Source organism: Anser cygnoides, chromosome 1, assembly GCF_040182565.1.
Source record: "Anser cygnoides isolate HZ-2024a breed goose chromosome 1, Taihu_goose_T2T_genome, whole genome shotgun sequence".
NCBI classification, from domain to species: domain Eukaryota; kingdom Metazoa; phylum Chordata; class Aves; order Anseriformes; family Anatidae; genus Anser; species Anser cygnoides.
This window is the reverse complement of record NC_089873.1, coordinates 167,091,417-167,106,749: the sequence shown is the minus strand read 5'-3', so window position 1 is coordinate 167,106,749 and position 15,333 is coordinate 167,091,417. Positions and strand designations below refer to the sequence as shown.

Sequence of the window (15,333 nt, the reverse complement as noted above, 5' to 3'; positions counted from 1 at the left end):
AGAAAATGAAGTTTTTGATATCACTATGTAAAAGGAAGAAACAGTTAGAAGATAGAGGCCTATGTAGTGTTCTGCACAAGAAAGAAATAAATTTTCACTTGGTACACTGTACTAAAAATCCAAAAGGGACTAAGATGGTATAAGTAACTGAGAAGGAAAGTTTTAACTAAAGATATTACAGGACACTATATGTATTCAGGATTTCAATCATTTAGCAATGTCTAAATTTATATACATGCATATATGTAAATAAAGATACATGAAATGATTTAACCACTTCAAATACACTACTAACTTAAAAAGTTCACAGAACTGTGAAGAAAATCTTTAAAATTAAAAAGTAAAGAATATCATCTCTGTTTGTACAAAGAAACTGTCCCTTTCATTTAAATAGGCATGAATAAAACTGCCCAGGAATTATAATTAATATACCATATATTTCACTAACAATTGGCATATTCATTAACATCTCTTCTTTAGACTGCTTTAATATTTTCTATTAAACAAGTATGGAATATAACACAGAAATAAATCTGCAAACTTCAAGAATCCATTCTTCATAGTTATGTCCCGAAGTTCTAGATTTACTTCTAGTCTCCAAATTTTTGCAAGGCAACAGAACAACACCTCAACCCACATTTACCCATAATATCATCTTTAAGTTACTTTCTTATAATGTGAAACTTGAGTTTGAACTTTGTCAAGCTGAATAACCATTATTGTTTTACATCAAGTTGAGTGTCATCACCTGCCTTTTTCCACCCTGAAACTTCCTGCTTTCTCATGGCCAGGAATAACTCACAAATTGGGCCTTTCAGTGTGTTTTAATCATCCTGATAATACCACAACCAAAGGCTTTAAGGGATGTGGGTGCTACTCTTCTTTATTTCAAATCTCAGCATAATTTAAGTAAGAACTTATGGTACCTAGAGAATGAAACTCCAACAATCCTGGGGATGTGCACAATGCAGGACTACAGCCACCCAGGGAATTTTAGAGGTCATAAAGAAATAGGCCTATCAAACATGCATGCTTCAATGTTAAGTGGCTAGTAAGTTCTGAAGTCTCAATTTTGGATGAAGACATCCAAAGTAGAATGCAAGTAGCCTACGGACACAATGATCTTTTGAAGATATGCTCCTACATGATAGTATCTTTTCCAGATGAATACTGACTAGCTGGTTCCCTGCTTTATTCTAACTTTTAAGTGATTACTGTGTTTTGACCAAGTCTTCAAAAATAAGTGTAAACACCCACCACTTGCACCCAGATATCAGTTCAACTCTCTGTCCCAAATATTGCCCAATACAGCTATAAAATAACTCTTTAGAGAAGCATTTGATGTTATGATTCTGTTTTGGAACAAAGGTTTATGATCTACACCTGGTAAGTGACTCCACTGAATGCAACACTCAAAGATAACTGTAACTTGAATGCCTGTACTATCTATGTAAGTATCTTTAGTTTATCCTCTCAAAATGTCAGAGGTGAAAAGAATACCATTATTCTACTCCTTCTCCTGTTCAAGTCTTAATCACTAATGCTTGAGAGAGAAAAACAAAGATGAAAGACACAATGTTGTGGAAACTGGAATGTCAAGAAAATTCAAGTAGTCAGTACAATGTTGCATAGATGGAGGAAATCCAGGGAAGAATAAAAAAGAAAATGAGTAGAATAGACTGGGATTCCCTAAACATCATGAGGTTGGAATGAGAATGATGCAAAAAAGAACAGAAATCCAAAAATTCAGGTAGGAGGAGTTCATTTGGGGCTTACTTGAACAAATCATCAAAAAAAAAATGCAAAATAAGATGCATGGAAGACTCAGAACTGTTTTTTTTGTTTACTCAGGAAATGAGCATAATCAAATCTCCAGCCTCCCAAAATATTTTTAAAGGATTTCTATACTATGACTTTAAGAGCTATAATCCACACTTGCCTCCAAATAACATCATAGACAGGATCCAGACACACACCAGAACCTTGAAGGTCTTCCTGCTCAGAATCATTGAACGTTTTGCAACTGCCATCTACTTTGTTTATCAGAAGACATTTAAAAGGAGGAGGTTCTGATATTGAGGCTGGTACCAAACCTAGATCAAGGGGGAGAGAAATAAAAAAACAACAAAAAGACTTCGCTCATTACATGGCATATTCTATGCATGAAGCACTAATGTAGCAGTGAAGAATAGATGCCGCTACAGCAAATGATAAACCATAGTAAGATTGCAAAAAATGTGAAGTGCAAAAAAAGCTTTGACTTTTTAATATTTTTAATGTTAATATTAATATTTTAGTATTATTTTTTAATAAAATTACATTTCTAAGGGAGCCATGCTCAACATAACTACAAAGTTAAAATATTTTAATTCCCTCTATTCACTTTTTCAATTTGTTGCTCCTTTATTGTTTGCATGCCTGAATCTGATTCTTCTCCAATAATTTTGTAAGCATTTAAAATATTCTAGATGATTTCTTGCCTATTATGTGCCTGCTTGCAAATATCTCTGATGTAGCAAGCACATGAGAATTAATGAGAGCTTCATCGATCCGGAGGAAAGTCTGGTCTCCACTTGCTCCAATCCATGTTGCTTTGCGTCCATATTTAGAGCCTATATTAGGCATAGGTGCTGGTTTTGCATTCCAGTAGGGCATGTCCAGAATTGGTCTACCAAGCTGACCTTTCTATAGAGAGAATATAAAATTGGTAATTAACACCAAGTCTCAGAGATAAGCAGGTTACTTACACAGTTAAAGCATAAAAAATAAGTAATCTGGAAGAGAGAGCTTACCATGAAATCACCTTCAGAAAATAATGGCTACTTTAAGTGAAGCACTAGATGTTTAAATAAAGCAAGCTTTTGAGAAATACTCTCCCCTCCTTATTCAGTTACGTTTTTCTTTTTTTTTTTTGTTTTTTAATGGAACTCAAACACTCCATTAGGGAGAACATTCATTTCCACATTCAGAATCAAATATAACAGCATTTATTCTATTTAAATACTCAATATTTGAATAACTCAGTGCTAAACAAGGAATTAATTGATAGGAACTGATTTAGACAGCCTAAATTAAACTCAGTTCTGAACTTCTATGGACTTCTAGTTTGACAGAACAAATACCTCTTAACAGTTCCTAGAAATTGATTAGCACATCAAATTTGAGCTTAAAAGAGTATAAAGTGCCTAAGCAAGCACCCCTGAATATGCTCATTAACATCCTGACCTGAAGATCTAGGGTGTCTTTCCAATCTACAGCGAGCTAACTGAAAGATGGACCTAAGCACCTAAGTATCTAGAATCCTAGAATCACAGAATAGTTCGGGTTGGAAGGGACCTTAAAGCTCATCTAGTTCCAACCCCCTGCCATGGGCAGGGACACCTCCCACCAGACCAGGTTGCTCAAAGCCCCATCCAGCCTGGCCATGAACACTTCCAGGGATGGGGCATCCACAGCTTCTATGGGCAGCCTGTACCAGTGCCTCACCACCCTCTGAGTGAAGAATTTCCTCCTTATATCTAAACCAAATCTACCCTTTACTAGTTTAAAATCTAGTAAGAACTAATGCAATAAACCTGCTCAAACTCCATCTACTTCACTCAGGCAAAGAAAATTAATTCAATACCAATGAAGTTAAGGTAATTTATAATTTAAAATGCTAGAAGAGAAGAACTTGCATGTACAGCAAATACATTCTGCCCAGCAGGTTACTTATCTTTCTACATAACACTAAATATTAACTACAGGTGAGCCTGAACAGAAACACAGTCAAACTGAGCTTCATGTATAAAGTTCATAAAGCCAAGAATTAAAAAAAAAAAAAGGGGTGGGGGGAATAAAAAATGCCTAAAATTGCAGATTTGTGGGAAACTCCACAGAACAGAGAATTATAATTCCAATCTCTGCTTCAGTTTCAGAGAGAGCTTATTCACATCTAACTGAGAAGTCACATCATAAAATCCAAATACACAACTGAGAATATGGACTGGAATTTTGAGATGTCGATTCTACAAATACGTATTTGCTATAGGAAGACAAACCAATATGGCATTCCAAGTATTGCAATACCTCCCTGCAGAAACAAAATTTGCAAGTTTTCTAACTCCATGTAGTTTCCCTCACCAATCAATAGTTTATTTAATTTAAAACATCAAGATTGCTAAAAGAAAAGTTCCACATTGACAACCTCTGAAAATAAAATTACTTCTACACTCCTGAGTTTACCAAACCTGAAGAATAAGTACACACAATACTATAAGACCATTTCTCAAGCATATTTAATAGTTTTTGACATACAACATCCTTTCACTATATCCTTTCACTATATTCCATACTGAAGCAAAACCACCACTTTTGTTTGGGAGAGACAAATGCAAACGAAGAGACTGATGAGGATAATCTAATTTAGAAGTTTGGTCCAGTCTTTAAAGTTTACATTTGAACTAATTTTGAATGAAGAGAATTCACTATTCACATATGCACCATCAGAAACTTGTTAAAGTTGAACCAAGAAAGAAAAACAATTAAGTTATACTGTATGTATGTAATGCATGTATAATGAATATACACGCACTGACACATACTACTTATATTCTTTTTCCTGCTTATTTACATGTCAAATGAATACAGTATTAACTAGTAAGTTAATTTTCAGTAAAGTTTTTCTATATGTATTGATACTAATGTGCATCCCTCTAGGTAGGTGAAATTGTACAGCCCCCTTTTTTTAACTATACATATTCATCAGTCTCAATTTCCCCTTACACTTCAGTCATAACTAAAACCATGTTAGCAAATAAGACAAATTGTAACATACCTTTTTATTTTGCAAACTATTTCCTGAAAATCTCAGTATCGAAAAATTTACCTTTTTTGCTTTCATCTCAATTTTTGCCTATTTAGAAATTATTTATCAAATTTTTATTTGAAACTGAAACTGTATGCCATAAGAGAATACTTCAAACTGTAAACAAGCAAGCTTAGTGAAGACATTTACAAATAATATGCTTGCTCTTGGGCTTGCCTGACTTCATAAGACTCTCAGTAAACTTACAGTCTGATAGTATTAAGACTAGATAAGAGTAAAGACATAGAACAGGTGGTCTAAATACGGCCTCAAAGCCTTTTTTGTTTCTGGGTGATTTATTATTTATTTATTTTAAGAAAAAGACTCAATCAACAGACAGGTTTTAAAATCCTATTTCTCAAAGTGAATTTGGATTTTCAGGGGCTAAGTTTCACTGGAAGTCAACAAAGTTTAAGCCTTTATGCACCCAAGTCACTTTTGACAAAGACTGAAGGTCTAACTCAAAGTCTGAAAAACAACAAATATTAACTAATGTAAGAGCCATCTGGGGCACAGTTTTAATTAAAAATGGAATTTTCAATTCTAAAATTTCAATCTTCATTTTTTTCGCATTTTCTGTAAAAAGATACAGATTCCAAAAGGTGACGTATCTGTTGTGTTTGGCAGTACATTGTTTTTAAAACATATAAAACCAATTCTAAACTCTAGTTTTTGTTAAAAGAACATTCTGGGGAAAATACTAACAACAGATTACCCTGGAAAAGCTGTAGTGAGGGAGCATTTCAAGGACAAGGTGAAATAAAGCCCTGAAGTCAGGATGAAGGGGGATTAAATGATGTTGAAGTGCTTATTCAGTGAAAATATAAATTGATCCCAATGGACATGGGGGAGTATGTGCCAGGTGGATATGAAAGAAAAGTACCAGAGTTATGCTGTGTTATACTGATCAATAATTTATCCTTAATTGTAAGTACAACTTCTGCAATTCATGGCCATTTCTATGGAAGAAAAGGTGACCCTGTTATTTTTCCAGCTAATGCAGGTAATAGAATATCCAATAGATACTTATTTGCAATGGAGCTTGTAACAATAAAGAATTTGAGAAAACTGTTCCACCTCAAAACTGCCAAGAATCTCTGGTACCATGCTTTTCTAAACACAACAATATTAGAGGCCCCATTTTTAAACATGAGACATAGACATAAAAGACATGCAGAATCCATAAGTTGTTCTATGCTTGCAAGTATAAGTGAACAATTTTGAAAGGCCTCTGAGCAATACATTGATTATCAGTATATTCCCATAAGTAAACATTATTATTTCCTTACTGAGAAACTTCCAAATGTGAAAACCTGGCCATCCGTTAAGAGAATAGCTGTATGGTTGCTTCCGGCAGTAACTTGTGTACTAGGACCTGGTAATGCTTGCACCAAAGTAGGACATCCCCTATATCAAAAATAAATTAATTTTGTATTAATACATGCTTATGCAACATATAACGTATATACTAGTATTACTACGATTTTACTAACTGAAATATATTCATTATGTTCACATACTATATGGAACCAGAGTCAAGCAACATCTTACTTATTAAATGAACAGAAGCTTGAAAAACTGTACCGGATATTTAAGTTTTTACCTTCTTGTTACAGAGAACCAGATCAAGTACCTTTTTCAACTAAACTCAGGAATTGTCATAGAATAAAAATGGTTAATTATATGATTGTAGGATTACATTTCTGTTACTGTAGTTACAGTAATATATATGTGTGTGTGTATAGCCATATAAAATATAGAGCAATGAATTATAGCATTAAAAAAAAATCTGTGGTGAGGATGTTGGTTATGTACTTAACAAAATTGTTTGTTTTATGAAGTGATCAAAGCCTTATGTGGTTGGTACTCTAGTACAATGACCAGAAGCAATACTGCTATGGCCCTCCTGAGATAGCTGTCTAGAGAACTATAAAAGAAAGGGTCCACCCACCTCCAGCAACTTTCTAATGGAGAATAAGGAATTAAAAACCTACTCTCCATCAAATTCACAGAATTGAGAAAGAACAATCCTCTCCAAACTGTTTTCCTGAATAAAGATCTGGAAAAGTCTAATATTTGTGCCTCCCAAATATGGACAGGTATAAGAAAATCATTTTACCATTTTAATAAAATAAAGGAAAAAAAAAAATCAGTAGCATGAGCAAGAAGCAAAGAAAGAAAGATTGCAGGAGAGACAAAAAGAAAGAACTGTGAGACACTACAACTAAAATTTTTATATAAATCACAATGAAATGAACAGGATACTGTAAGAACTGTACCAGAATTTGAGTCCTATAATGAATGTCTACCTACACTTCAAAATCATTTTGGACTGTGAATTTGATAAACAAGTGACTCCAGAATAACTCCGTGTTTGGGAACTCTAACCCTAGGGAATCGCAGCACTATATATACTTACTTGCATGCACTTTCAAAAATAACTTAATCTAATAAAATAACAACAGATTGTCTTACACTGGAATAAAGAAGTGTCAGCCCATGTTTACGTAGCAAATCTTTAGCAGCTGATGTAGAAAAAGAGGGGTTACCTGCATGTTCTGCTTTTGGCTACAATGCAGGCAAAAAAGTAGGAGGAAGAAGAGACACTGTATGTTCTAAAGGGAAAGGGTAGGAGGAGGGAAGATGTGGACACATGGAAATGTGGAACAGAGGAATGTAGTATGAAGACAGAATAATGACCTGAAAGAGAGGGAACACATATAACAGAAAGAATTGATTCCTTTATGGAGAAAGTTGCTTGCAGTGGCTGACTGTGGTGGAAGTAGATAGACTGAAGAGCAGCACAGAATTTGTAGAGGACACAAAACATGACATTCATAAATTTGTAAGTCTTTGTTGGCCTAAAAGCACAAGGGTTTGGACACCAGGAAGATAATTTACACACATACAGAGCTAAGTTTGGCAGCAGAAATGATGAAACGTTTACAAAAAGAAGGAACATTAGAGGGATATTATTCAACCTCAGTCATTCAAACCATCAATTCAACTTTACGAAAGCTCAAAAAGGTACTGAAGCAGAAAAAAAAATAATAATTAAATACTACTGTAAAAACACTCCTCTTAGAGTGAAAAATTTTCACAAAAGTGTCTTTGTACAGATGGCCAGAAAGCAGTATTAGCCTCTAATCTCACCACTATGATGTCTACTCTGACAAATAAATACAACAATTTACATTAAAAAAAAAAAAACACAAACACAAATCTTACTCCATCTATCAGCTATATTATCTGACTGTTGAGTATGATATTTGCTTAGTAACAGCAGAGCAAAAGCGGACAAGCAACTAAAGTAGACAGATGTAGCATGTTATACTTGTCTATAGCCCTTTTATTAAGATCACCCAATTTTGGAATGGCTAACTATAGCATATCTACTGTGGAAATTAATAGGAATAAAGACACTTAACCACGTCGAAAAATACAGTAAAATTGCATAAGAGTAATATTTTTTGCTTCATAAAACTAAGAGGAATTTGGAAAAATACAATAAACAGAGTAGACTGATTTATATGGAATTTAAAACCCGTGATACAATTACTTTCCTATCCACTGAAACTCAACATAGAAAACCGCAATGTAGACACTTGAAAATCTAAGAGACCCTTTGGGCAAAGTTTTGACAAGCACTCTTTCTGCATTTGAGAAGTATTCTTCTCAGAAGGAGTTGAAGGACACTGTGTCAAAATCACAGTTTCTCGGGCTTCTGAATATGACACAGGCACTTGACAGAGATCAATCATAGAAGACCAAGCTCAGCTATACAAATATCAATCTGAGATCCCTCGGGAAAACTTAATATTGCTGAATGAAAAGCAGCAGATACACATGCATCAGCTAACTCAGGATCCTGCAAAAAGTCCAGATACAATTTAGGCTACCCCCAGTGAAACCTTCCTCTGTCCTGAAGGGTAAGCATTTCTGGCAGCAGATGTGATGTGATCTTTGACAAGACGTCCCACAATAGGTGTCTGAATGATAGCTGTCCATGGTAGATGCCCAGCCGATAGCTGGCTGGCAGGTGCACAACATTTCACGTGGGGCTGCTGACCGTGGTGCTGTAAGATCAGGTTCAGCGTGGGCTATTTGTTACTGTGTACCGTGTCAAAGGAAAACTTCTGTAAATTGCAGGCAGAGATGGACAGTATAGGGGTTAAAAAAATAAACAAAGTGGAGATCTTTAGATTTTAGATGTAAATAGAAGCTTGGTGAAAAGATTTAAGTAAGACCTGCACTACTGAAGTAAAATAACTGGACAATGCACCTAGAAATAGTCTTATGGGACATGTTTTGATATAGAGATAATAGAGTAGTCTTTACCCTTTGTCTTCTCATAGAACATATCAGACTGTCCATGGAAGGTATGCTCAAGTATTTCTTCCATGTCATTGTTGACCCTTCGGAAGCAAAGATACATCAGGTTTGTTCTACTTCTGTGGTTCCATTTTTGGAGCTTGACTGCCACATTATGTGCTTGCTAAAGAAGTGCTGAAAGCAACAGTAGGTAGCAGAAATGCAAGCAAACTTTGAACAGTAACAGAAAGATCCTGAAGTTTTAAGTCACACTTTCTTGAGAGAAGCATCACCAAGGAACAGTTCCTTGCTTATGCGAACACAAGATGCACAATTTTTAACCAATACTAGATACCGCAAAGTCTTTCTTGCTTCCACTAAGTTTCTATCCACCCATTCAGCATCTAGTTTGAAGAGCAGGGGATGTCAAATCCTTCATGTAGCAAATATCTCATCAACATCTACTGCTGTGGATTTTACAACAGAAAGCCTCAGCATACTGATATGCTCCAGCATACTGATATGGAAAAAATGGTCTCCCAGGAACCAGATCACTTGCTTCTGTATGTTGTCCATCTGTGAGTGACTGAAGTCTTTGCTGAAGAAAAAACAACATCATCCTGTGCATATTGCTTGTTCCTCCACACCATTTCAGTTCTGTTAACGGTTTATTGAGAATCATGTCATCCTGTTCATCTGCTGGTTTGTTTGCTTGTGAACACAGAAGATAGTCTGAAGTCTTTTTAGGGCATGTAACATGCCTTATTCTTTCTGGACTAGTACAAAGAATTTGTGGTGCTTATCACTGTCTAAACGAGGAGTCCAGAATCCCCTTCATTAAGGAATACGACATGTCTAGACAGTTGTGCAGAATTCAAAATAGCTAAGCATTTTCAAGACTCACTACTAAATCTTTACAGTGAAAGACAGAAGTCTCTGAAAGGATCACTTGCTGCCCAGAAACTTCAATCATTACATCATCTCGTAATGAAGATGGCTCCCTCAGATGAAAATGAAAGTTGCTGCATTTGTCCTGTCGGTTCTTGATTTCAGGGGCCACCATGTATTAGCTAGGCTGCCTAAACAGTATCTCCTCTTTTTTTTTTTTTTTTTTCCCCTCTCCTGGAAACACAGAAGATCATCAGTTCCTGGATTCAGAAGACGATGGTCTTCCTGAGGTCAATACAGGCAATGTGACACACTGCATGACTGACATACCACTGACCTGGCTGGAGCTGGCCATCTCAGCACCACTGCGTCCCAACTGAGGTGGAACTCTGCATAAGGATTCCCTGTTTCCTTCTCTGAGTCCCTTACTGTGAGGACAGAGGAGTGATCTCTACTTAAAGCTGGAAAAAGAAGTACATCAATGAGGAAATCATCATCTGAATGATGGTGCTAAACAGCAATATAGTACTACAGCCAGTTCTCATGCACAGGACATATTCCAAATTTCTTCAATGCTTTTTTCAGACACTGTCTAGGATCTGCTGTAGAATGATACAAAGGTCAGTGCCAAGCTGCTCCTCAGCTTCTAGGCCTGGTCAGGCACTATCTTTTGACACAGGATGTTTCACATTCTCTTCTAGGATCTCATTTGGAACTACATTTGGTCTCCATCCAGTTTCTGTCTAAATAAGCAACAGATGCGGCGTTTACTGCCTGGAATTCTGACAAATAGTGCAGATAGCCCTGATGCCTTAAAAAAAAACCCAAGCAATTTGATTTAAGTTGGAAATGGGAGACAGTAAGCTACCAGTACAAATGCCACTGCTTTTTGTATCTCTTCAGTCTTTAAAAGAACAACTAGCCTTATCCTAGGAGTGACTTGAATTGCCTGCTAAAGCAGTTGCAGCTTCAAGTATCCATGAATTTCCAGGAATGAAAAAGACTACTTATCTGTGATGTGGCCCTATTATAGGCAGAAACAGGGACAGCATTCACCAGTCCAATGCAGGCTGAGTAAGTGTAACAGTTCAGAGACTACAATTCGGCACAGCAGCCAATGCAAAGTAATGTTTCTTGTAAACTTTCATTCTTCCTTCCCTCTCTCCCTTTGTTTAGTGAATGCAATGAAAGATTTAAGAAGAAGATGATTTCTTCAGAAACTTGACAAAAGAGATTATTTGGAAGTCTTGAAAGAGATTAGGAGGATAGATGTTCAAGCAATTTTCATCTCACTGTTACAAAAGAAAGAACTGAGGACAGGTCACGGATGCTCCCTCTACATGCTTTTTATATAAAGATATTGGGCATTACTGGACATACACAAAGCCTCAATAATCCCTACTATTAAAAATCACGTCTTACATATATATGGTATATGGGCATACCCAAAGAACACTATTGTATTTCCTTTTACTGCAAGACATTGATTGTCTACTTCAATAAGCAGATGAGATACTAAGAGTGAGATTCAGCTTCCCATTAGAGACACCTGTATTTAGTTGTCTGTACTCTCACTGTAGTCAATGGAGATCAAGGCAATATATTTTACAGAGCTATTCAATATATCTAAATTAGGTAAGTGGCAGCTGGTTAGTCAAATAGTTCTCCAGACTCTGTTGACTTCTCAATTTCCACTGACCACAAAAAGCATGTCACTCTCATGCTGACCTGTAAAGTAAGTGCCTATGACGTGCAGCTGAGACTTACCTAGTGATTTAATTTTGGAAACTAATTAAAAACAAAGAGTCAAAAGCAAACTACTGCCAGTAACATAACAGAAATTGGTTAATCTCAGTTTATAACCTCATAGTATTTTAATTATTGCATATGCAATATTTTCCAGAAATAATGATACCTTAAGGAGATTTCAATGTCATTCTCTTATATGTGGACAGAGAAATAAAGAGACAGAAACATTTACGACCCAATTATTGAAGCTATACTAATAACTATGCACACAAGCCTTCACATATGGAACAAGTTACCTACACAGTACAACAGTATGGTTACTACTAACCAAGGGGGTTATGGGGAGTAAGTGCAAAACCTAACTGGGAAAATATATGAGTTTTCCCATTTCCTGGCTACAGAGAAACAGAGAAACTTAGCTACTTTTTATACAGCAGTACAGCAATACACAGTCATGCCTTGCAATTACTGGCTTACCTGGAATTAACATCACCATGTCCAAGTTGCCCATGCTGCCCATATCCAAATGTGTAAACATCACCATTCTCCATCAAAACCACTGAAAACAAACAAAAAAGAACAATATTTTTCTGAGATATGTATGTGTTAACAGTGTACTGCACCAGTGCTGGTTAGTCTTTCTAGGCAGAATAGATACCAATTGTTACTGGAACACCAAAAGATCTATATCATCTTCCACAACCTATCACAGCTAGCATCTCTACACAGGGATACAATTGTGCCATGCAGTTGTTACCAAATGGCTCAAAAATCGCTTAAAAGCTCTGATATAATTCCATATATGGTATTTCTGTGGTGCCTTGCACTGTTAAGGACAGTGTAGTATACTACAAAATGATAGTGCAACCTTTTTCAAACTTCAAAAAAGAAGGAAGGGAGGAAAGGAGGGAAGGAATCTACACTATAATTCATATTTATTTATTTTTACCTGAATGGTGAAATCCACAACTGACTTGTACAGCTCGCAGTTCACAGTCAAAGCGGACAGCCCCTGGTGGATAGGTTGTGATTTTGCTTGCATCCTTCTCACCTCTTTCTCCACTTCCGTCTATAAACAAAACTTGTAATTATATAGGTCTTCCAAAAATGTTATGTTAGAACGAAGAACAAGAATAGTCAATAATCCCCACCCTGCCATTTGTAAGGTAGGAGAAAGAACTCACAGAATAGTGAGAGAGAGCTCAAAACAAGTAATCAAAGGAATTAGGAACAAGGAATCATCTGGAAGAAGACAGAAGCTCTACTCCTGAACAATCTACTGCATCAAAGTTACACACACAAAAGGAAAATAGCACATCCTCTAAAGCAGAAACTTCTGAAGAGCGGAAAAAAAAATGATGAGCAAAACAGGAAAGTGAAATAACTTCAGAAGTTTTGCTTAATAACCATCACTTTTGTTCTTCAAGGAAATAATAAGAATTACACAGAAAGTACTGTACTTGAACACAAGAGGTATAGCCTGGTCTGGTTTATTCAATATCTATTTGTTAAGGATTTCACTTGACTCCAACTTGGCCCTGCTTTACATAACTAACAATTAGTTACACAATTAATCTCTAACAACACTGATATACCCACTACCACCACGTCTGTTTCTGGTCTACGATGAATTTTAGACATTTCTCTGATTTCTGTTATTAAGTATGCAGTGCATCATTAGTTCCTATAATCAAACAGCACTTGCATCAGATAACAGTACAGAAGTGACAAGTAAGTGTATTATTTATCAACTTCTTGAAAGCCACTATCTCGGGAAAAAGATGTTTGTTGTTAACTAGACTGTAATTAAACTATATTGTCACAGGGTCACAAAGGAAGGTGGTTTCATAACACCAGCAGGAAACTAGTATGACAGAGAAAGAGAACATGCTCAGCACCACTGAAACACATATCTGTGAAGGAAGCTGGTAACAAAAGCTCTGAAGAAAGTGCATTTCTGTAATGACCAATGTCATATATGACTGCAGTATACACACATTACCAAAGTGGGCCAAGTAAACACACCTGTAGCTACTGTTACAAAATCCTTTTAAACTAGAGGTTTCTCTAGCACAGAGAATGAGGAGAAAAGGGATGAAGTGAAAAGTAAGTGCACCCAAGAGATTCTACACTGCTTCTGTGATAATTCTGACCAATTACTACTACCTTATTAACAAAATTCATACAGAGAAACAACTGCTGCTGAAAGCTTTCGATGTGTTGTTAATTCAGATCTGTATTAAATGTTTCTACATGCTTTCCTGAACAATTGTTAGTGGAAGTCTGAACTCTGAGCATTTGTTATTTACTGTGTGCACATAGTACTTAAGAACTTGCAAATCTTTCAAAGTAATTTCAACACATCACAAAATAAATAAATGAATAAATAAATAACAAATCTTACTTTTTTTTTAAAAAAAGGTATTTTCTAGTGATGACTGGGTACAGAAGATAAATGAATCTCCATGTACTTTGCATCTGTATAGAAACGATGCACAGAGGTATTAAGTAATGCTTTTAAAGAAGTAGGTTAACAGAATAAGTAACATATCCATTCTAAAACACAGGCAGCCTTCATCAAAAGATCTACACCAACACTCCATGTTGGGTATGTGTGAAATGGAGACACAGTCAAGAAATTGTCTAGATCTCATAAATACCATGGGAATTTTGAGTTTTTTTCCAATAGTACCACTTGGGTACTACCAGACTATATACACGTTAGAAGAAATGTTTCTGAAGGCCTGTCTGCACATTTGTTTGTAAGAAAACAAAAAAAAAGCGAATACAAAGAGACTATTTAACAACAACAAAAGGTAAAAAAGGCAAAAAAAAAAAAAAAAACTGAAAAAACATGTATTTTTTCTGGTCATATAATTCTGCTTTAACATGCTTCTACTATTTCAGTTAATAATTTGGCTACTTCTCAAATACCTATCAACTTTTTACACCAACTTTTGTATTAAACTGTATATGACAAAGTAATCAATAGATGGTTCTAAGGGCTAATATTGCCACCATATATTTTATTCAGGAAGCAGCCTACTTACTGCTTCCCTCTTCCACACATACTTTTCTAACAGAGCAAAGTGAATTGTTCTCAATGGTCACCTATGGCCCCTCATCTTTCCTCCTCCATCACTGACGGCTGTGCTGACAAATATAAGCTCTCCCACTGTGCAAATGCACTTTGCAACAGTCATCTGCCAGGAAGGCACGTCTACTATGTATGTGATGGGGCTGTATGTGCTTCCCGAAATGAAAATAAGTAGACACACAGCATAGTATGATACCATGCTACGCATAAGGAAATGCTAAATACTATTGTGTACGATGTAGAGAAAAGAACATTCACATGAAAATAATTTTCTGCATTTCCTTATCCAAGAAACAGATTTATTTTAAAGGAAAAAGATTTACAGAGTTGGGACTTTTGAGTTCCAAAGCTAACTTGTCAAAGTCTTTAAGAATGCAGGAATGGAATGTGTCTTGATGAACAAATGTAACTATGGAGACACATGCTTGCTTTTCTTCAAACA

The 15,333-nt window shown here is 35.8% G+C and overlaps 1 protein-coding gene across 17 annotated transcripts in view; it reads right to left on the bottom strand.

Moving 5' to 3' along the window:
* Window positions 1-15,333, bottom strand: part of MYCBP2 (MYC binding protein 2) — a 198,272-nt gene that overhangs the window by 108,629 nt on the left and 74,310 nt on the right. For all 17 annotated transcript variants that reach the window (XM_066987323.1, XM_066987316.1, XM_066987331.1 and 14 more), the window contains 5 exons: window positions 12,744-12,863; window positions 12,272-12,353; window positions 6,136-6,253; window positions 2,481-2,685; window positions 1,940-2,093 (listed from right to left, as the gene is read on the bottom strand). In XM_066987323.1, coding sequence (XP_066843424.1) covers window positions 1,940-2,093; window positions 2,481-2,685; window positions 6,136-6,253; window positions 12,272-12,353; window positions 12,744-12,863 — 679 coding nt within the window. The remainder of the gene's footprint in view (window positions 1-1,939; window positions 2,094-2,480; window positions 2,686-6,135; window positions 6,254-12,271; window positions 12,354-12,743; window positions 12,864-15,333) is intronic.